Source organism: Emydura macquarii, unplaced genomic scaffold, assembly GCF_026122565.2.
Source record: "Emydura macquarii macquarii isolate MOO-44397 ecotype Brisbane River unplaced genomic scaffold, CSIRO-AGI_Emac_v2 contig_480, whole genome shotgun sequence".
In the NCBI taxonomy this organism is placed as follows: domain Eukaryota; kingdom Metazoa; phylum Chordata; order Testudines; family Chelidae; genus Emydura; species Emydura macquarii.
Window position 1 is genome coordinate 6486794 of NW_027130617.1, and position 21815 is coordinate 6508608.

The 21815-nt window shown below is 40.0% G+C and overlaps 1 protein-coding gene across 1 annotated transcript in view; it reads right to left on the reverse strand.

Moving 5' to 3' along the window:
• Positions 1 to 390: 390 nt before the first annotated feature.
• Positions 391 to 21815, reverse strand: part of PALMD (palmdelphin) — a 35309-nt gene continuing 13884 nt past the window's right edge. The window contains exons 3-8 of the mRNA XM_067538394.1: positions 20199 to 20329; positions 9481 to 9595; positions 8272 to 8305; positions 8053 to 8166; positions 5914 to 7008; positions 391 to 1911 (exon numbers count right to left, since the gene is read on the reverse strand). Of these exons, the coding sequence (XP_067394495.1) occupies positions 1868 to 1911; positions 5914 to 7008; positions 8053 to 8166; positions 8272 to 8305; positions 9481 to 9595; positions 20199 to 20329 (1533 nt within the window). The 3' untranslated portion in view covers positions 391 to 1867. The remainder of the gene's footprint in view (positions 1912 to 5913; positions 7009 to 8052; positions 8167 to 8271; positions 8306 to 9480; positions 9596 to 20198; positions 20330 to 21815) is intronic.

Sequence of the window (21815 nt, forward strand, 5' to 3'; positions counted from 1 at the left end):
ACTGTTCATTACTGCTACCTCCTTTGTCCTTGTCCAAAATTACCAACTGGAGAATACATTCTATTTAGAATTGATTCATATTTCGTCTTAGACAGGACAGGATTTGAAGTGGGACACAGTTGTTTTGTCCTCTTTCCTGCTCACTGTAGCTTTTGTGACACTATGTGGCGCTCTTGTTCAAATGATATAAATTCACATGTGTGTGTCGTCCCCCCCCCCCAGTTTTTAGAACTTGTCTGTAAAATGAGGAGGCAGAGGCTAGGTAGGGGAGGTACGTACAAAAGAGGGCAATAAAAAGAAATTGGCTCAAAGGAGAAAATTATAACTAGTCTCAACATATGAGATAATGGGGCAAATAAACAGAATGCATTTCACACAGATACATGTAGTAAAACTGGTATTTATTTAAAAGATCAAGGTTAAACTGACAGAACTTTACAGATCTTATATTTTCACGTGAACCACTTCACTAGGGTTAAGAGTCTTTAATGGTGGAAAGCGTGAGTGTGGGGAGGCTGATGTGCATGATCCTGTGTGGTTCTCTCTCCCTGCCTCTGCTCCCCACACACATTGCATGGAAAATCCCAGTAGTCATCTTAATGTTTCTTTTTCTTCCCCCTCCACCCCCCCCCCATTTCAGTGTAGTGATGCACTGAGCTCTTGTGTGCTGCTGAGGAGGGGAGGGAAGATGACTCATTAGTAAAACTTTGCTACCACTGAAAAACTAGTGTTGGTGATTGTTTTGCTAATGATAGTCTGGCCCCAGGTGCTGTGGGGATGGGGGGGGCAGCATATTTCCACCAGCTGTGACAGCACTAGGAGAATATGCACAGGCAGCACTGTGAGTAGGGCATTTTACCATGCATTTCCCATGAATTCAAGCACTGTTTATGTTCTGTTGACTGATTTGGATTATTTGTCTGAAATCTATTTAAACTGGACATTTATACTTGAGCATTTTCCTTACCTTGTGAAATGACAATATACAGAGTCATATACATCATCAATGGATCATAGCCTCCTAACTGTTGCTTAATATGCATGAGTGATATTACTTTAGGGAGAGCTTCATCCTCTCTCTTGCTGCAATGAGCCTATTTCTTTTCTTTTAGGGGAGAGGACCTAAAAGTGGATCTGTAGGTCCTAGTACCTTTACTGCAGCTAGCTGGGCCTTGCTGAGTCTGTGGTGCTGGGCTCCAATGAGCACTGTGAAGGCTCTGTCTGTCTGCTTGTGGTTCGGGGCTAAATCTGCTACTGGTCCTTTTTTCCCTACCCCATCCCTTAAGAGAGGAGATGCAGGAGAGCTGAAGGAGCACCTGCAGTCACAATCATGGAATATTTCTTTAATTGCATCTCAGTCTGTTGAGGATACCTACCCCTGCCTAACCATGGATATACTCAGCAGCCACATTAGTGTTTGGACTGGTGCTGCATGGATGGAGTTTAATTGCTTATTGGTGCTGTATTCAGGGCTCCTGTTCTTTATTCTGTGTGTGCGTTGGTGGGTGCACTCTATATATCTGTATGCTTATATCCAACGTGGATAGTTCTTAGGTGGGCAAATTTCCTGTTGACTTCAGTAGTAGTTTTATGTAGGTAAGACTCCAGGATTTGATTTGCACTGTTTATACACTGATTGTGCAATCAGATCCAGGCAGGTAACCCCTTATGTTTGGGGGAATCCCAGTGAAGTCATTAGATCTCTGCAGGGAGACAGGGCTGCATATGTATAAATATGCAATACATATTTAAATTTTAGAATAAGCAAAAAGCATTAAAGTCTAGAAAAAAGAGGGGCAAAGGATGTCTTGACTTATTCTGTTTTGAATAACAAAACCTAAATTTTAATTCCATTTCATTCCAGCTTTTAAAGCACCTTTTTCCCCAGCTTTGCCATTCTCATCCTCAGAGCTGTGGATAAAAAAGAGAACAGAAAATATCAGTGAATAGTATGACTAGCTTTCTGCTTTTGATTCTAAATCATCTTTTTTAGAATAAGGAAGAATGCACTTACCCCCAATGGTTAGATCCAACAGACTAAGCATTATTTTAGTGTTATAGAAAGAAATTAGTAGAAAGGATTAGTTTTGGTAATTTCACAGGATGTGCAATGTACAGAGAATGAATCCGTTAGCACTTTTAGAAAATAGCTGGGCTAAATTTCAAACCTTTTTAATTTTAATTTTTGTTTGCTTTAATGTTAATTTAATGCACAGCAAACAGATAGTATGGTTTTTGATTGGGTGGGGGACAAGTTTAAAAGAAAACATGCGTAATTAAACTAAACTCTTTATTTAAACTAAACCACTAAATGAATGCTATAAACACTTGGAAGCTGCTCTGTTTCTTTTGAATTAACATACATAGAAGATTTGATTCTGTTGCCACTGACTTAGGGCTGAGGCAGTAATGTCACAATCTTACCCCTAACTTCAGTTTGTCATGGCAATGGGGTTTCTCTATAAGTATTGACTGCCTATATTATAATGTGTGATGGGAGGTGCTGTAGCTAATTTCAAAGTTACAATGGAAATGCAGGTGAATAGATATGAAGGTTCTTTCTAAAACAATGATGCTTTTTTATTTGAAGAAAATTCCTATATATTGTATGTCTGAAAAAGCTACAATAGGTATTTAGCTGTCACCTCTACAGCTGTGTGTCCTATTCATCTGAAAATCACTCAAAATCGTAGATGTCTTTTCTTCCCCCCCCATTGCATAGCTCCATCTACTGAGAGAGAAGTGGAGTCAAGAAGTCAGTCATCTTTTTATCTGATTTATGAGGATCAAGTGGAGGCCATGGAGTGTCCACATTAAACTTGAAAGTTATTGCTAATCATTGAAGCTTTTGGCTATTCTCTATAACCATGGGGAAAAGAAGTTTAGCAGACCACAGTCCAGATTAGGCTGGGGGGGAGTCAAGGTCCAAAGGCTCTGTAGCTGCCACCTTCAGATCTAGGAATTTTGGATGATAGGATTGATTTATCATGGTTTGGGAGTATGATCAGTTAAGAACTTGATTTAAAAATGTCATTTGACCACATCGGTATGCATTGCCCTTTGCATTACAGAAATAGTGTGGAAGGTGTTTTTTCTTCTGTATTGACGTTTTTACTGCATATTGTTTTTCACTACATGAACATAGTTGCACTTCAGTTGTGTTTTTCCCAGATTCACAACATCACAACAAAGTAATAATTATGGAAAACATTAGCTCATCCAATCTAGCTCCCAGCCAAAAGTCCCAGACTTTCACTACTTCCTCTGAGAGAATATTCCACAGCCATAGAAAAGACCACTGTTAGGAGATTTTCCTGCTATTCAGCCTAAATATTTCCTTTCTTCACTTCATCCCATTCCTCATAGTTTGTATGACCCTTAGTGGTGGTGGCCTCATTCAAAGAGTTGTAGACCCTACTTCACAGGCCTGAAATTTAATGAAGAAAATGAAATGGTCTAATACATTTTTTAAAAAAATTGAAGTTGTAACCATAGGGCTAGACCATTACATTCTACAGCCCTATGGAAGCAGCAGGCTTACTGTAACTGTACCTTGGGTACCAGTCTCAGGGTGAGGCAAGTAGGGTTGCCATGGGGAAAGGGGAGGGGTTTGTTCTGCAATTTAGTATGGGGATGTGCAGGAAACTCACGGCTCCCCTGATACATAGTCAGAGAACACGTCTCACATGCCTTCTAGCTGCCTAGCATTAACCTCTACAGCAATTTACTCTGGAGGTTCTTTCCAAAGTAATTTTGCCTTAAGACATATGCTCCCTAGTCTCCCTTGCCGTCCTCTCTCCCTTCATTTTTAGCAAAGCCCCCAATACACGTTCTTCATGTGCACCAGCTACCATTGCCAAGTCTCCATGGCTTAGTTGATTATTTTCCTCTCTCTGCTATGCTGTAACATCTGACCCAGAGTTCTGGTCTAAAATACAGAACAAGACCTTGGAATGGTCTAACAATTAATGGCCATGTGCCAGATTCATCCCCGGTGTAACTCCATGGATTTCAATGGTGTTATCAAGATGAATTTGGCAGGGGCATTTGAGAGATTTACTGATTTGTAAGCAGTTTTTTCTTTGTCGGAGTAGTAGTCCTTTGTAACATTGTTACTTTGGCTATAAGAGGTTTCCTGCTTTTGTTTCCTTTTTAGAACTAGCAATATGACTACAAGGCTATTTGGAAAAATTAGTCATTTCCTGGCCTTTTCCACCATCTAATGTGGCAAGGGATGGTGACAAAAAGAGGAGGGAAGGAGAGGGATTTGGCCCTTTTCCAAGTTCCATTGGGAACTTTAAAATACACTGTGAGAGATAGTACTGCACATAAGGGGTGAAATTCTGGCCCCATTGAAGTCAATGGCAAAACTCTTATTGATGTCAATGGGGCAAGGATTTCATCCAATGACCAGTTTCTCCTCTGTTATACAACTTCTAAATCAGTGGAATTAGGCAAAGAAAACTGGGTTAAAAGAGTGGAGCTGATTCTCTATGTTTTTACTATATTTAAAGCTTGCCTCAGCTACCATTGACGTCATCATTAGTTTACTGTTAAATACAATGGAGGCAGGACCAGCCCATTAGAGTGTTTCTGTCTGCCCAAAGAAATTCAGCTGCTGAAAGTGGAAGAAAAATTTACTTTAAACTTTCAGGCTACATGGTGCATAAATACACCATGACAACACTGCTCTGAGGTGAATAAAGTGAATGCACCCTTTCACAGTAGCTATGCAGAAGCTTCTCCAAACAGTACTTGAGATTCCTAGACTGATACAATGAAGTATCCATGTCCTCTTGAGATACAAGTAAATTGCTAATTCTGTCATAATATCCTAACTATTTCTAGACTATTGTTAGCTAGGGTCCAATATTGCACGTCTTCTGCAATCAAAACTACCAGCAAAATACTGGGAATTTTAGGAAGTGGGGGGGTGTAGGATCAGGGCCCTGTTAAATACATTGGAGTTATACTACTTTTTCTTTTAAATGTAATATAACCATTACTAGCTGATTGAAATATGCTCCTCTTATTCTTTAGATATATTTCATTGATAACTAAATTACCGTATAAATATAAAACACATTAGCTTATTGTTTTGACAACTACTATTGCTATTGGAGGATGTTTCTTTTAAACATTTTGTATAAAACTTTAAAGCAAGAACGAGTGCAAGTGTATACATTAACAGATTAGAAAAAGTAAGGTATTTTAATAAAGACAGACAGACAGACAATACAGACAGACTGAAGTTAACATACAGGCAGGAAAACTGCATTTTGTCAATTTAAAAATTATAAAAATATCTAAAATCACGCTAGCAAAAATTATTAAAAGTTGCATAAACATAGTCAAGGCAAGGTAGGAAAATTGATCCAAGGAGAATGTAAAGCTGCTTGTTAAACAGTTTTTCTAATTTAAGGCATAAATTAGATTATATAGGAAGTAGTTAGAACACAGGCACAGATATGTCCCAATAAGGAGATACATAGTGTAAGAATTAATGTTATTAGTCACACAGAAGTAAAGTGAATCTAATCTTATATAATATATGTCTAAAGAAGGAACTTACTTTGGCATTTCCAGAAGAACCGAGAGCATCAAGTTTGTTTAATTTTTTTAATCTTTGAAGATTATGGAAATAGGTTTTTGGTAATTAATTTTCAAAATGATCATTATTTCAAAATATGGTAACTATTGCATCGCTGAAGGTGGGAAAAAAGGCATTCCACAGTGCTTAAAATGCAGATTAGCATACATTAACAAATAAGAGTAAAGAAATTGACCTGTAATTGTCCATAAGACAATAGAAGAGTGGGAAAGAGAAAAAGGATTGTTAATAGGAAAAAAGAATAATGTAATCAGTTTGTTACATGAGTGAACAGCAGTGACATGACTTTCCTTTTTTATTACCTGTTAATGAGGGATTCTCTGTACCATCTCCAGATATCTGGCCATCCAGGTGAGTATGGTACCCAGGAGAGCTTAAACTTTTCTCTTGTTCTTGCAGTGGTATAGAATTTTTGTGGGATGACTTATTCATTTTTCCACCTAAGTTGTCCAGTGGGATCCTCTGTGGAACTTCTGCTATTTCTTTAGTGGGTGGCTGGTAAACTTGACTATAATGTCCTACAGGATGATAAGACGGTCCCTCAGATTTGCTGTCATCTTCATCATCATCATCAATGACAACCAGTTCTGCATGTATAATTCCATCATATGTGGACAAATTTTTGTTTGCTGCTGCTGCTTCATCATCTACATGCTGATAACCCATGAAAATCATTGTAACAGGTTCTGTATCATCCACATAACATGGCACAGCTTGAACAATGCTGTACCTAACATCTTCATCAGCATCCTGAGTTACAGGAGGCCTTTCACTAGTGTGCTCTGAGTTCATAAACATTGCCTCACAATGGTTCTCTCTTGTCTTCTGATAGGGTTCCAAATCCTCTTGTAGAACTCCTCTTTCATCGTTATGTATCATCCTGTTTTTTGGACTGTGTAGCTTTCCCTCTGTTTGCTGAGACCCTGGAGAGGGAGACTTTGGCAGTGTTACCTTGGGAAGATCAAGACCATTTTCTTCACTGTGGTGCCTGCTGCCTTTGTTGTAAAAAGATTCATTCTGATGAATGCCAAGTTCATTAGTCTCTTTTTTAACAGTGTCTTCCAGATTTGGTTCAGGAACTAATTTGTCTTTCTGGGGAGTTGTTGGCCTGTAAAACTGGTTTGCATACACAGGCTCATGATACTCTGTAGGAGATTTAGCATTTTTTTCAGTTGCTTTCCTTAAAAGATCCTCCACCTCAACAGGTGCAAGCTCATCTATGCCATTGTGTGTTACACTGCCATTGGACCACGTTGCATAGACTGACTTCCTACCATCATCATAGACTTTTACTCCTGTACTTTTAAACTCATCAGATGGAAGAGGTATGGTAGACAAAACTGTGCTTTCCCCAGTCTTCATGTCTTTCTCAACTTTAATTTCCATGGCAAACAATGCTGTCAAGAGAAACAAGAACTTAAAATTGATAACATAGTAGCTGCAACAAATACTTGGATCTTATCCTTATGAAAGGTGGTTTGCATAAACTGTCAAATCTCTTTTTAGTCAAATTTTTAGCAGAGATCAGTCTATGCCACAGAATTTGGATCCTGAGTCTAAGGCACTAAAGAATGAGGCATGCACTCAGATCCAGGCTTTTGGTTTGGTGTAGCATCGTGAAAATGGTCAGCGATGTAATTTGAATTTAGATTTGGGTTCTGAGACTGAATCACTTTATCCCCTGCTGCCCTTCTCAAAGTTTGAAGATATCAAGAAACAATGTTTTGGTTGGGACCCATCTCTGATAGAACATCAGCTATTTGAGGTGCCATTTTGCAACACCAAATGAGAGAGCCCAGGTTTAGACTTGGTCTCTTAAGGCCAACTCCTGCACATTGCTGAGCAGTGAGAGTCAATCGGAGTCGAAGGAGTGGAAAACTATGCAAGAACAAAGTCTTGGTCTTAAAGACAGTGGGGATGGGAACGTTGTGGAGGTCAAGGTATGGTTAGATCTGGATCACTCAACAGGCATAATTGCTCATAGAAAATGCATTATGTGTACTACTGGGGGCAGAACCAGATAGGGGCAGGGCCCAAGCATAATTTTTTCAGGCCCACTACAAACTTGTAACATGGGCTCTCTCCCACACACACACCCATCGGGATTGCAGCCTGGGCCTGGCCCCGCCAGGGCCTCTGGGCCCCGATAAAGTGTACCCCCCATGCGGGCCCTGGATAGGGGTTATATCAAGTACAGGAATAAGTAATGGAACAAAGTGTTTGTTAGAAAACATTGGGCTTCATTCTCAATGGTACACCAGTTTTACAGCAGTGGCACACAATTGACTACAATGCAGGTATTGTGTGTAAGTAAGAAGAGAATTATGCCTATTATCTGTAGTCTCTCTATCCTTTCCCTAAATAAATTAGCTTTAATTTTTTAAGATGCTTATGCACTGTTACAAATCTGCACTCTTTCTAGAGTTACTACCAAGCTGTACCTCTTCTGTTTTCTTCATCATCCTCAGTTCCTGTATGTCCTGCCCTTTTTAGTGCAGAAGGTCGGAAGGATTTTGGAAGGTCAGGTATTTTGGTATATATGTAGTCCACTGGCTCTGTTAAAAATAAATCAATATGAGACCCATAGTACATTTCATTGGCTTCATGCAACAAATATTACATTTTTATTTTTTAATATAAAATGCTTTGGTTGAACATACCTTCTTGAATTTCTGCTTTTTCTGCCTTCACAGACTAAGAAAAAACAGCAACAAAAAGTGATATGTGATTACTGCAGTTTTATGAAATTAACTCAAAACACAGAGTTTTCTACTACACAATTGTTCAACTATTTGTGTAGATCAGTTTAAACTGGAAGATACCTGGAAATGGAAACCACCTCTCAAAAGGACAGTTGCAGCATGGCGGGGCAAGCTTCCCCATTCCACTCTGCCAGCATGCCTTACCTATCCCCTTACAGTCTGGCTCCTGACTCCCTCTCTCATGGCCTCACCTGGCATTGGAGAACAACCCCTAGATTTGTACATCTGGAGTGCAGAGGACAAGATGTTCTTACTGGAGGGCCCTCACTTTGGGAATTACTTCCCCACCTCCCCCTAACCCCTCCCGGATCTGACAAAGCATAGGGCAATTGTGACTGGGAGTAGTCTCATTGAAGTCAGAGAGTCTATTTGCATGAGCAAGAGTTGTGCAATCTGGCCCCAAGTTTGTTGACTGTCATGGCATATTGCTGGAGTTCTGTTTAGTTAGGGTTTTCCTGAAGTTATGGGTTAAGGGTTCTTTTTTCTTTCAAGTGGGAGATAAGAGGGTTTTAAAAAATGCTGTTGACATTTTGTCAGTGTAGTTGACTAATGATTAATGGTACCATAAGATTTTTATTGTAAGTGCGTTTAGGATCTATGATAGATGCACAATATGGTGTAGCTATAGCTGTGTTGGTCCCAGGATACCAAAGAGGCAAGGTGGGTGAGGTAATATCTTATAGATATCACAGTAGCTGCTTGGAGTGACCACCTCAAGGGTTTAGGTAGCACAGTGTCCATGCTCGTTACTAATTCCCTGCCCACTTTGCTGCGACTTCCTGCAAAGCTGCCAACTGCAGATCATGGGACTGATTATGAAATGCAGGCTAGTTCGCCTTTAAGGTCACTAGTTCAAATCTAACAAAGAAGAGTGACCAAAAGATTATAGTCCAATGGCTACATGATGCATATGGAAAGAGTTTGGTGGTTTCAGCCCATTATTCAGTGGAAAAATATCTAAGGCACACTGAACTAGTGACTTTAAAGGTGAAATAGCCTGCATCTCATGATCAGTCCCCCATGATCTGTATAATTCCTCTTTAATTCATTAATAGAAAAAATAGATTTTAGTAAAGAATCCTGTTTCTGAAGTGTTTTAACACTAACCTTTAAGATATCTTCTGCTGTTCTCTCAACTGATTTAAGCTTCTTTAAAATTGCCTCTTCATTAACTGAGATTTTCATCTCTTCTTTTTCCAGAGCTGCAATTTCTTTCTCAAGTCTACAAGCATAAAATATCTTATGTAATAATATTTAAAGCATATGGATTAAAAATGCAATTATGCTTACAGTATATTTCCTATAGAGAGATCAATGGGCATGATTCCTCTCACACTTAGACCAGTTTTACACTGGTGTAACTTTGCTGACTTCTGTGGACTTGCTCTTGATTTAGGACGGTGAGAAATCAGAATATGCCTGTTGTTTTTACAGTACAATGTGTTTGTCACAGATATCTTCAGAGGATACTTTGAAAATAAGTGGATTAAGGCTCCCTGGTAAAGTTCCTTTATTTACTTTTTTAGAAGAAGAGGAGAGGAAAAGAGGCCCTTAAAGGATTTCTTCACCTTCAACCAAACTCTCCCAAGCATTACCACAACTAAAATGGTGTTCACCTCCCCATAAAAATGACTTAGGATATTAGTTCGCAGATTCGCAGTTCGCAGATTGTGGGATGAATGTGTTTATCTGCTCACTCTTTCATTCTGGACCACTAGTCATCCATGTTTTAGAACAAGCAGAGCAATTTGGTTGGTGATAGAAAAGTTATGAACAGTAATTTACAAGATTATTATTAAGGGGCTAGATTCTGACACTTTACACGTGTTTATTAGTCCCTTACTACATAAATAGCTGCCATGAGTTCAGTTGGCCTTCTTGTGGAGTACGACACTACTCTGTCTGAGTAAGGGTGGCAGAAGTGAACTCAAAAGAATAGAGGAATGTACGGAGAGCTAAACTGCTACCTTTGGAGATAGAATTGCATTCCTTTCTTGTAGCTGGCACCCAGTGGAACTGGGATTATGAGCACTTGTGTTGAGTTTTAAAATCCACCTACAAGTAACTAGAATTCACTTTAGTAACCCTGGTTATTAGGACTAAAGTAAATGGATAAAGTCATATCTTTATCTTTCTTCATTGTAATTATTTCAAATTAGAAAACAATTGTTATTACAAATCATACTGGTGATAATAATAGTATTTTAAATTATACTAGAACAAATGCTCCCAACCAGCATTAATTGCGTATCTGGCAAAAACAAAGCCACCCACATATGAAAGCTTCTATATAATCTGGGATTAAAGTTTTACTTCTTTCCATTTCATTTATTTGGGACCAAGGACAACTGATTTACAGATACTCAGTGACAAGGGGCTTGGTGGATGTATATTCTAACATCTGCATCTCTGAGGTGCTGATGAATGTATGTGTGCGCACAAGTCCACATGTAGAGTCTGGGATTTGAACATTTACCCTTCCATCTGTGTCTCCCTTTACAATCTGTAAATGGGATGTAACAATTCCTGACTGCCAGTCCTGTTACTACATGAGGCTTGACTGATTGTGAAAAGAAGAGTGATGAATAAATGCAAAGTATTATGAGGATGGCATTTTAGATGTGGCGCATCTTAGGATGAATCTTAGGACAAGTAGAGAGCTGTGTGCGTACCTTCTACAGCTTTAAAACATTGACCAGGTTTAAGTAGATGGAGTCATGGAGCCATGTCCCAGCTATCAATGGTCTCTAAAATCCTCCTTCCTGCCATATGCCTTTTACTATTACATTTCTATACTTCCTGCTCTGTGGAAGAAGTGCTGGATCCACATCTCCGGAAGTATCTCTTTTCAGAAGAACAGTAATATGACCAGAAATGCTGATTCAATGCACCAAGGACAGGCAGAACAGAAAGCTGAACAACATTTACTGTTCTTGCTGAAACAGGGCCTCCAATGTACAAGGTAAGATCCCCACAAATGAAGCTTAGTCAGTTTGCAAGAGAAGCTTGTCAGCTTTGATGAGCAGGATATATGTCAGTGGGATATCAATGGCATCCCCTTTTTGAACCTTCCTGAGGTGTTCTGCAAGAAGGTAATTTTAAGGTACCCATTTACTAAAGGAAAGTCTCTTGTGTATAACCAAAGGCCTTTATAAGCAGATTAGATACAAAGCAAGCATAAACCTAAAATTGTTTTGCAAAGAGTACAGATAGTCCATGGATATCTAATATACTAAATTTGGGTATTAATAAGACAGTGTTTCTATTATTGGGGATCCTGCTATCTCCCCTTCAGATTTCAATAGTACTAACCCAAAATAGCCTCCCTGCCAAACATGTTAGCTGTCTGTTTGCTTTTAAAGCCTTTATTATTGTAGAAGAAACAAATTGAAACCCAGCTGAAAGAATTCATCTCTTGGTCTGCGCTGGATTTCACCATTTCTTTTTACTCATTGTGTGTGGCCTCTCTGTACATCCTGTATATCTATAAGGAGCTGCAGTTCTTTTCTCTCTCCCTCCTTCGGTTTTGTTATTGTACAATAATGTATGTTAGACCTAGTCAAAAACACTTCAGCAAAACTTTTTACCATTTTTACTGTTTTTACTGTTTTGTTGAAACTGAAGTGTTTCACTGAAAGGTATTGCTTTTGAGGAAAATGTTGTCATAAAGGTTCCTCAGGTAGTAGGTGGAATTTCTGGTCAGAGAGAGACCTCATCTGAGATGTGGGAGACCCCAGTTCAAGTCCCTCCTCTAAATCAAAATTGGCTATTCTGGGGTGAGTTTCTCATGTTTTCATGAAAAATTTCAAAAGGCATCATTTATGCTTCAAAAAGGAACAAAAACAAATTTTGAAACCTTGTAATTTTTTTTTAAATGGAATTCTGGTTTTCTCACCAGCCCTGCTATATGTTTTTAGAGCCCACAATAGAGAACAATGACTAAGGGCCTAAGCCAACTCCAGCTAAGTCATTAGGTACCTTTCCACAGGATTCACTGAAAGGATTCACTTAAATACATAGTGTGGATATTTGTCGATTTGTCCTTCAGTAAAACTCATGGCGCGAGACAATTTCCTATTTCTATCAGGAGTAGATTAAAGCAGGATCCTTGGAACTGAAACTTCAAATCAGAAGATGCCCAATCAGAGCAATGACTAATTCGGGAAACAGTACCGCATACAGCTGATTGCTGCTGTCTACCTGGCTGTGGGGATGGCAGCCCTGCCTCACCTGGAAGAAAGATCAAAGACCCAGGAGTGAAAAAAAAGACGAGTCCCTCTGGATACCAGCCTAAGAGGAAAAGCCAATTCGGGGAGGGCCGACATGTTTTGGGCGAGCAGCTCAGGGCTCCACCTAGCCATAACATCCCTTCATAAATTACAGTACGCTTCTGTTTATGTGAAGCCCTATTAGCCGATCTCCACATTCCCTGAAACCCTTCCTTGCACTGCAGCATGTGCTGCAGACACACAAGAGTACATATCTCAGGTATCTCACACTGGGGGCAGGGTAGGGATTCAGATAATGCAGCATTGAAGTAATAGATCAGAAACTCCGGCTCAGCACTATAAGGAGAAGGAGGACTAGATTCTGGTGACAGGGGAGGCCACCCTGTTGCTGAATGACTCCTGTGGCAGACCCTCTGTCACAGGAATGAGTGAGTGGGACCATGAGAGTGGTGATGCAGAAGGCTCCCTGGTTGCTGCCGGGCTGGGGACACTCAATCCCTGCAGGTGAAGGTGCAGGGAAGGCTGTAGTCCTGGTGCGCAGAGCAGAAACCCCTAGCCAGGACTATAAGGGAGAGGACGAGGATGAGCCCCGGGCTGCAGGGGAGGCCATGCTGCTGCTGTGTGGCTCTGCCCTCTCAGTTATCCAAATTCCTGATTATCTGAATACAATTGGGATTTAGTTAAGGTTAGTCCTGCTGTGAGCAGGGGGTTGGACTAGATGACCTCCTAAGGTCCCTTCCAACCCTAATCTTCTGTGGTTCTAGATCTGTGTTCCCCATGCTATGTGGATAATTGGGAGTATGCTGTATATTCCCAACTGGCTGGGTAACGCTTGGAAACATTATGTTGTTTGTGATTTTTTTAAAATAAGTTGTTTAGTAACTAATTCCACCAAGCATGTACACTGTCTGCAACCCAGCTGTCAAGTTAAGTGACAAAATATGTCTACCTGATTCTGCAGCCCTTTCCCTCAGCTGAGAACATTTGGCTTTATGCCCTGTAACCTCTATCATGTAAACAGTGTATTATGGGATAGGTACTGTGCATGCTATTCCTGGTCGTAACCCCTGTGTTGAACTACTTGCCTGCAGTTTTGGTTCAGGCCACTGTTAATTGTTCAGTATTGATACAAAGAACGGAACTCTCTCATTTATCAAAAAACACAGAAATCCTGCTTGTGTGCTGGATGATTAACAGGCACAAATTAACCCTTGAAGGGACCAACTGGCAACTCAAAAAAGAAATGCTTCAAATTGGAGGGTCCGTAGGGGGTTAAGAGGGAAAGACCCATGCATTCTCTAGGAACCTGCCTGCAATTGCAAAGAACTGGAGTCTATGCAGAAACAAACCAGGAGCTGAAGAATGCTGCACCATTCCTTAAAGGAATTTACATTTTTTTCTTAAAAAGAGTGAGAAAGAAAGAAAAGCACAGAATAACTCACCCTTTGGCAGTACATGTGCCATCCATGCTGTACAGTTTAACATTCAGATAAACAGTAAAATTCTTTCTCTGAGATTTTTAATAATATATTGTTACTTAGTGGCAAGTGTGCACATGGACAGCACAGAGTATCAGCCTTTTCATTCAGAGATGTTGGATAGGCTGGTATAGCACAGCGGTAAGAAGATTAGACTAGGACTTTTAAGACCTATGTTCAACTCCCTGCTCACTTGCTGATTTCCTATGTGTTTGTGATTTCAATAGGAGGTAGGTGCCTAAATCCTTCTGTGGATCTGGGCCTTAATCTAACCTACATGCTTCAGTTCTCCATCTCTAAAATGGGGATAATAACTCCCTGACTCTCACAGGTGTTGTGAGGATAAAATTCATTAATGATTGTGAGGTGCTCATATGCTATGGGGATGAGAGCAATATAAATAGATAGTTAGGTGTTTTTTGTATATTAAGGTCCTGAAAACCTTTAAAGCACATCTAGATCTCCACCAATGTTAGACAGCAATATTATGCCTGCATAATGCAGAACAGAAACATTAGTGGCTGGGAAGTCTGATCAGGAGTAGGTCTTGCTATACCTTTTAAAAGGTGTAACTGTACTCACTTGTAAGCACTTACTAGTGTGGAGGAAGGTTGGACCATAGCCACACCCATTTTGGCCTGGTTAGTACTTTTGGCAGTGCTAGGAGGTCACTATCCTTTGTGCTTCTGTGTGCAGACAGCCGAACTACACCTAGCAGGCTTGGTGAAATGATGGGAGTTTCTTATACCTTCTCTCCTCTTTGGCACACCCATACAGGCCAGTTATAGATCAGCTCTATGATGGTGAGGCTGTCACTTTCAAAGATGTTAATGCTTTTATGCTATGTTTTGCTTTACATGGAGTTTTATCTTGTTACAGTTTGATCAAACCCCAAGTAATCTATGGCAGTAGAAATTGATGATATTCATATCATGCTTTCAACAGCTAACACTATCTCACTGTACCTTTGTACTTCCTGGAGCATTATTCATGTCAGCTTGATTCCTGCTTATTACCTTTTAAATTCTCTGGGGATTAAATTGCATTATGTCAGACCTGGGTGTGACCCTTGGTACCCCTGTATTCACACCCTACACACTATTGCAATATTTGTACAAAATATGCCTTGTGAGAGATCATTTGAAAAGTACCAACAGACTGGCCAATAATATCCTTGTGAAATGTATGTGACCATGCTGAATGCACTCTGATATTTAGGTTTTAACATCTGTTTCAACCAAGTAGAAAACAGGTCTGCCCAAGTATTGAACACAAATGAAGCAATGTTGATCAGTGATGATGGGATTGCAATTTATATATGTGGTAAACAGACCCATCAAACCTCACATGGTGGTTGGGGAGTCACTATGTCTGGATCACAAAGGAAGGATGATTCCCAGTCATTTGGCATGGGGAATTGCTACTGGGACAGTTACATTGTAACACTGCAGCAGGAAGCATTACATTGGAACACAACAGAGGACACCTTAATCAAGATGGAGTTGGCCTCTTGGAGGAGACAGCAGATTGAACCCCAGGGGTCAATTTGACCTGGGAAAAAGAGGCAGACTTTGGGATATAAAGACACACAGAAAGACTTTGTTATCCTTCACCTAAGGAGACAAGGAAAGCCAGCATCTTGGACTCTGTGAGGATCCTGGCTATGAGTTGTCAGCCACTGCTGGAAAAGGAAAACTGGTGAGGAAACTATCTTGAACAAAGACTGTAGTTTGCTAAGTTAGGTCTTAGCTCTCTAGAAAGCGTATTCTTTCTTTGGTTTGTTTGTAAACCTTTCTACCTTTACTCCTAATACTTGGTATCACTATGTCTTTTTTTGTAATAAACTTGTTTTACTTTTACTATAAACCAGTTCAATGCTGTGACTGAAATAAGATTATCAAACACCAGCTAAATTAATGAGCTGAAGTGTATTGACTCTTGTAGTATCTTCTGTGAATGTACAGTGATTGGGCTGTGCATTGAAGAGACACGTCTCTGAGTTCATTGACAGTTACCTGCTAGGCAAGGTTAAGATTGGAATAATGTTGTGGACTTTGCTGGTGAGGAAGACAGACTGGTGGGGCAGGGAGCGGAGACATACTCTAATCTCCAGCAAAGCCCACTCTTGCTGAGGCAGAGAGGTAACACAATGGCTCACAACTCTAGGTATTCCCAGCAGTGTTTTACAGTGGTTTTGAATGTAGCTCTTTGGCTGCCAAATGTGTTAGCTTTAAGAATGTGAGTTATGTGAAAGAGCCGTGTGTGTGTGTGTGTGTGTGTGTGTGTGAGAGAGAGAGAGAGAGAGAGAGCTATTTCTTCTATACTTCAATTTACTCATTTTTTGGTAATATTTTTGCTGAGTAATAGTACTGATTCTTTCTACATTCGCTTGAAAAAACAGCACGTTCAAAACAAAACTAAGTGATATTTACTGACTCTCATTCTATTTGAGTAGAATTACATCATAACTAGATATTCTCTTCTTAAAATGAGTACAGTGAATATCTCTGTGTTGTATTTTCCTTGGCAGTTAACCTTTTTCATTTTATACTGATGGCATTTGTGTCAAGCTCTCTCTTTGCACTCCAATTAAAGCTAGGATATTTTGTATGTGCATCAAGAAAAAGTGGAAATCACTGGAGGAGAAAATGTCTAGGAGTGCTTGCCAAAGGAAGGTCAAAGGGAAGGAAAAGTTAGCTGGGCCACAAAATTAAGTAGATGATGCAAATAATAACAGCACATAGCTGTGAAAATGTCCACATTGCTCTGCAAAAGGTCACCTGCCACAAGGTGAGCATATAAAATGAGAAACAGTTCTGGGTTCCACTATTCATGAGTAGCAAAATGAAGTAGCCTAATCTGAAGAAAGGAAGTTTTTAATGTCGGGGGGGCAGTGGACATTTAGGACCAAATTTTCACCCTGATTTTAACTAAGCTTCTGATTTTGCATCTGTAAATGATTGCAAAATTATTTTAATTGCACCCACAATCTAAATAGCTGATTTGTGGTCAGGTGCTTAGATACCCATGGGACGTTAATTGTTCCTATAGACAACTGAAGGCTCAAATTTGCTTTTACAGTTGCTCGGATCTGAAATTTACAGGCACAGAAATAGAAACTAGCTTTTAAAAAATTGGCTTCCTTGTATACAGGAAAACACTGTATTTGGGGAAGGGATTCTCAAATGGATCTTCAGTGAAGACTGAGTGGAAACAATTAAAAACTCTCAGGCTAAAATTCCAATAGGAATGTAATGGGTGCTTGTATTCTGTAACTAAGCTATTTGATAGTCTTCCATTATTTTTACATCTACTAGTAGGAAACAATTAGAGAGGGGCTAGGGACAAGAAAGTCTTTGGATCTGTGTTAGGGAGTTATGCAGCTCAGGTTCAAGGCTGAATCACGTCTAGATTGTGGATTAAATGGCACTTATATCTATGAGCTGGTCTCACATAATGTTATTTCCAAATGGTAGAAAACTTGCAAGAGCAATTGTTCTTGTGAGATTTTTCAACATCCTGAGGCCAAACCTCATGAGAATTATTGTTGTTGTGAAACTTTGGCTACATTTGAACCGGAATCACAATCTAGGCTTTGATAAAAATATTATATAGAATACGAAAAGTACCTAAGTGATTTAGGAGCTTAATGACCATCTTTTTAAATATAGGCATTTAAAGATGCAGAAAGGCACTTAGTGGGGTTTTCAGAAGCACCCTAGCTCCTATTGAAGTAAATACGCATCTAATTACTATGTGCTTTTGAAAATCCCACTAGACCTACCTACATCTTTAAATGCCTAAGCCACTTTTGCAAATGGGACTTAGGAATCTAAGTCACTTGGGCACCTTTGAAATTTTTACCCCTCGTTGGCTTTTGTATTCATCCTTGAAAGGAAGACTAGGGGCATGTTCAGCTCTTATTCTAATCCACCTCCTTGAAATATGAGGAATATTTAGTTCTGCTTTGGGAGGTTCTCTACTTTACAGTATGTTGGCTTTACAGTAAAAACAATGACAAGTGATGTGCAATCAAAAGATTCCATATGGTGCAAAAGAAAGTGTACTATCAGTGTGTACAACCTCTGTCTATGAGGAAATAATGGCTATATTTTGAACTGAGGCAACATCAAAGGATAGCATGTACTCTATAATGAGATCCCGCAACATCCTTAATGGTCCTTAAGAACCAAGCATTGTAAGTGATACAAAAAAATCATCATTACACATGTAATTCTAAGAGGATTTAACCTTGTTAGAAACCTGGTTGAGTCAATATTAAGAATGTAGAGTCTTTTAAAAAATAGTCTGCCCATTTATTATAAGGATTTAAAAACTTGCTGTGAGCTTTGAGCTAATAGTGTAGGAGTTGTTTTGATGTTAATTCTAAGTCCTCCCTACTGACAAGATTTAGGAGACCTGCAGCTACTGTTGCTATGAGACCTGCCAGATACTATGACTTAAGGTACGTTGATCAGGTGACAAGTTGGATTTATGCTCTGGAGTTACAGTACTTTTCTGCTATGGTGTCTCTCAGTCTCCAAGGCATTTAATCTGTCAGGAGTTCAATAGCTCTTGTTTTAGCTCTACTACTGTTCACAGAGCTGCAGGATAAGGGCACTGTCTGTTCTTTATTTAGGTGCCACTGACTGAATTTGAAACAGTGCAGAGGACTGCCTCAGGGAGAAGAAAGACAAACACCAGCATTCTTGACCTGATTCTATGGCTTTAAAAATAGCATATAAAAATTGCTGTAGAGGCAAGGTTTATTTCTCCCAAAGGGGAGTTAGATGCCCCACTCCTACTGAAAGTCTGTGAGCCTTTGAAAAAATCTTCTCTTAGTGTATCGGAGAAACAATAGGATTCCTTGGGGTCTTAACAATAGGAGAGCAACTCACAGAATGCTGTGTCCTTTGCTTTGCTCCTGAGTCTATCCTTTTCTGCACACACACACATACATATACACACACACACTGAAGAAGCATTTTTAGTAGGCCTTCATAATTACAACCAGCTGGGCTGTTTGGGTGCATGCTGTCTGTACCTTGCCACCGCAATAAAGCATTCCACTGATGTACTCAGAAAGTGATTCTCCTTGAGAAAAGTGTTTCATGGAAGGAATCAGTATAATTATGGGCCACAAATGGCAAAGCTGTGCTGCCTGTCAGCAAACAAATATCACTTGTGTCAATAAGACAGGAAGTAAGGAGGAGATAGGTGGGATATAATCTTGAGAACAACTTAGCCAAAGGAGTGTGCAGGGGAGGCAAGCTGCGGAACAGGAATCGTCAGATGAAGATGTGTTAAATTAAAATAAAGTAGGAAGAAGCCTCAGCAAGACTCCATGGACAAGGTGACTCTGTGGATCTAAAGAAACAGCTCTTTATTTTTGCTGTTGTCCTCACTTGTGGCTGGTGCTCCTAGCCACAGAGGAGCGACAACATGCGTACAGTACAAACCCCACAGCATTTGAGAGAGACTGAATGCAGCTAACAATCCTGAAAAACATGCCTGTGATCAAAAAAGGGCCCCCATGTCTGAATCTGCTTTTGTAGCTTTAAAAATAGCTATATGTGGTGGGGAGCCAAGCTGTGAGATTTGTAGAAACCCTAGTAAGATGAGGTAGTGAAAGGGTAAGGGAAGGACTCTGCAGGAGAGTTCTGAGGATTAAATTTAGGGCATGATTTGCTGTATGGGTTATGAGTGAGAGCATGACAGGAGATAATCACAGGGCATGAATGGTTACCTGACGTAGAGGTACTATAGTGTGATGTGGAATGCTTTGCAAGGGGTCAAATTTTGAAGGCTACATGTTCTGTAGCTAAAATTAAGAACTTGTTGGTTATCTTAATTTGAAGCGTGTATTATCTGACTTAGTAAAATGTTCATTCAACATCTCTGAGCAAAATCCACATGCTGGTGCTTGCCCTTGTAGAATACAATAGGAATGCTGAATTTGGGGTCAGAAAAACAAATCCTTTAGGGCTATCCTATAGATCTTAGGAATAATGGCTTTCAAACCCACACGCTATTCTCTCCTCTCCTCTCCTTTTCTTCATGCTTTTAAGGATGGACCATTTTAATGACTATTGTGGGGCATAACAGATTTGTGCTGTACCTGAGGATGTTTTGTGCCAGCTCGTTGGTTCGTTCTTGGTCCTCCTTGTTCTGCTTTTGCATTTCTTCTTGCTCTTTTGGAGTGAGAGCACTTACTCCATCCAAGAGCCATTTCTCTCGAAGAGCCTTTTTCTAATGTCAGGAAAGATTAAAAACAAGCTTGTTAAAAAATGCTAATCAGTAACTTTATCTACTTCCTAGGCTCTTTGGGGCAGGGACTATGTTTTTATGTGTGTTTGTACCTTGCCTAGCACAATGAGACTTGATGGGGGCATTTGGATTCCCGTAATAGAAATATAAATGAATAAAAATAAACTTATTGTTTAATGATTGGTTTAACAATAGAGTAATTAACAGCAAAACATTTGCTGTATCAATCATTCTGCCTTTACAGTTGGGCTGAATGAACTGAAAAGCAGGCCCCATGTCACTTATTAGCTGTGATAATTAACAGTTCTAAACTGACCCAGTCTTTGAAAATTATTTTTTTTACTCAGTGCTAAATTAAAGTATAGGTACTAGAGGTTCATGCCTAGGGCCCCAGCTTCTGATGTCGTAGGATTACATCTGAATATATAGTTTTGTTTTAAATGACAGTTTCCAGTCATGATGATTGTAAAGAAAACCTTGAAACAGTGTAAGTGATGCCTGCCTGAGTCTGCAGACAGCCTGAAACAATAGCTCACTTGGAGATTGAACATGGTACAAGATAGGGTCTGCAGAGGTGGAGCCCTGGTGTAGCGGAGTGGCCTGTATCAGGGCATGCCTTAGACTGGCTCTTTTCTCATTGTGTCAGTAACCTGCTGTTTGTGCAAAATTCCCATTGCAAGGCTTAATTATGGTTTGTACCTAGAGGAGCTCCTGAAAACACTAGGAGAAGGAGAATTGTTGCCTGCTGAGTGCAGGGCTAGAAGGACTGAATTATTAATGTAGGCCCCAGGATAAGACACATGGGACTCTTGAATACAAGCGAGGTAAGCCTACCTGTGTTGTTACACAAGCCTAGGGGGAGGCTGTAGGATTTCTGAATTTAGGAGTGGAGGCCTGCTTGAATTAGGTCTGCCCTTCTTCTGAGAATCTGAATGCTCAAGAGTGTGGACTCTGTATGAGAACTAATAAATAAGCCCCAGAAAGTGGGAATCCTGGTCTAAATTACTCTAGTCCAGGAGTAAATCATTGCAAGACAGAAGGAGGGCAGTAGGTGTACAAGGCCACAATGTGCCGTGAGGAGGCATGCTTGAGGGTGGTCCCGCAGCAGAGTCTCCTGAAGGCAAGTAGGAGGTATTAAACCCCTCAAAGACAAAACTCCAGCAAGACAGATGGAGACTTCCCTGTCCTTTGGGAATGAAGTGCTGCTCATGGCTGGTTAAAGAGTGGAACCATGCATGAGTAGGTGTTTGGGCTTTCCTGCATGTAAGTGAATATTACTTTATTAAAACATGAGTCTGCTTTTCATCTGTGGTTTAGATTTTTTTGAGCTGGTTAATTGGTCACACAGAAGGTGCTCTCAGTGACTTATTCATTTATATCTTTGTCAGTTGCATGAAGTGGCTGCTGATCCACGTTGCACTGGATTTTAAAGCACACTCAGTTATTACTCCTGTTGTTTGAGAACTTG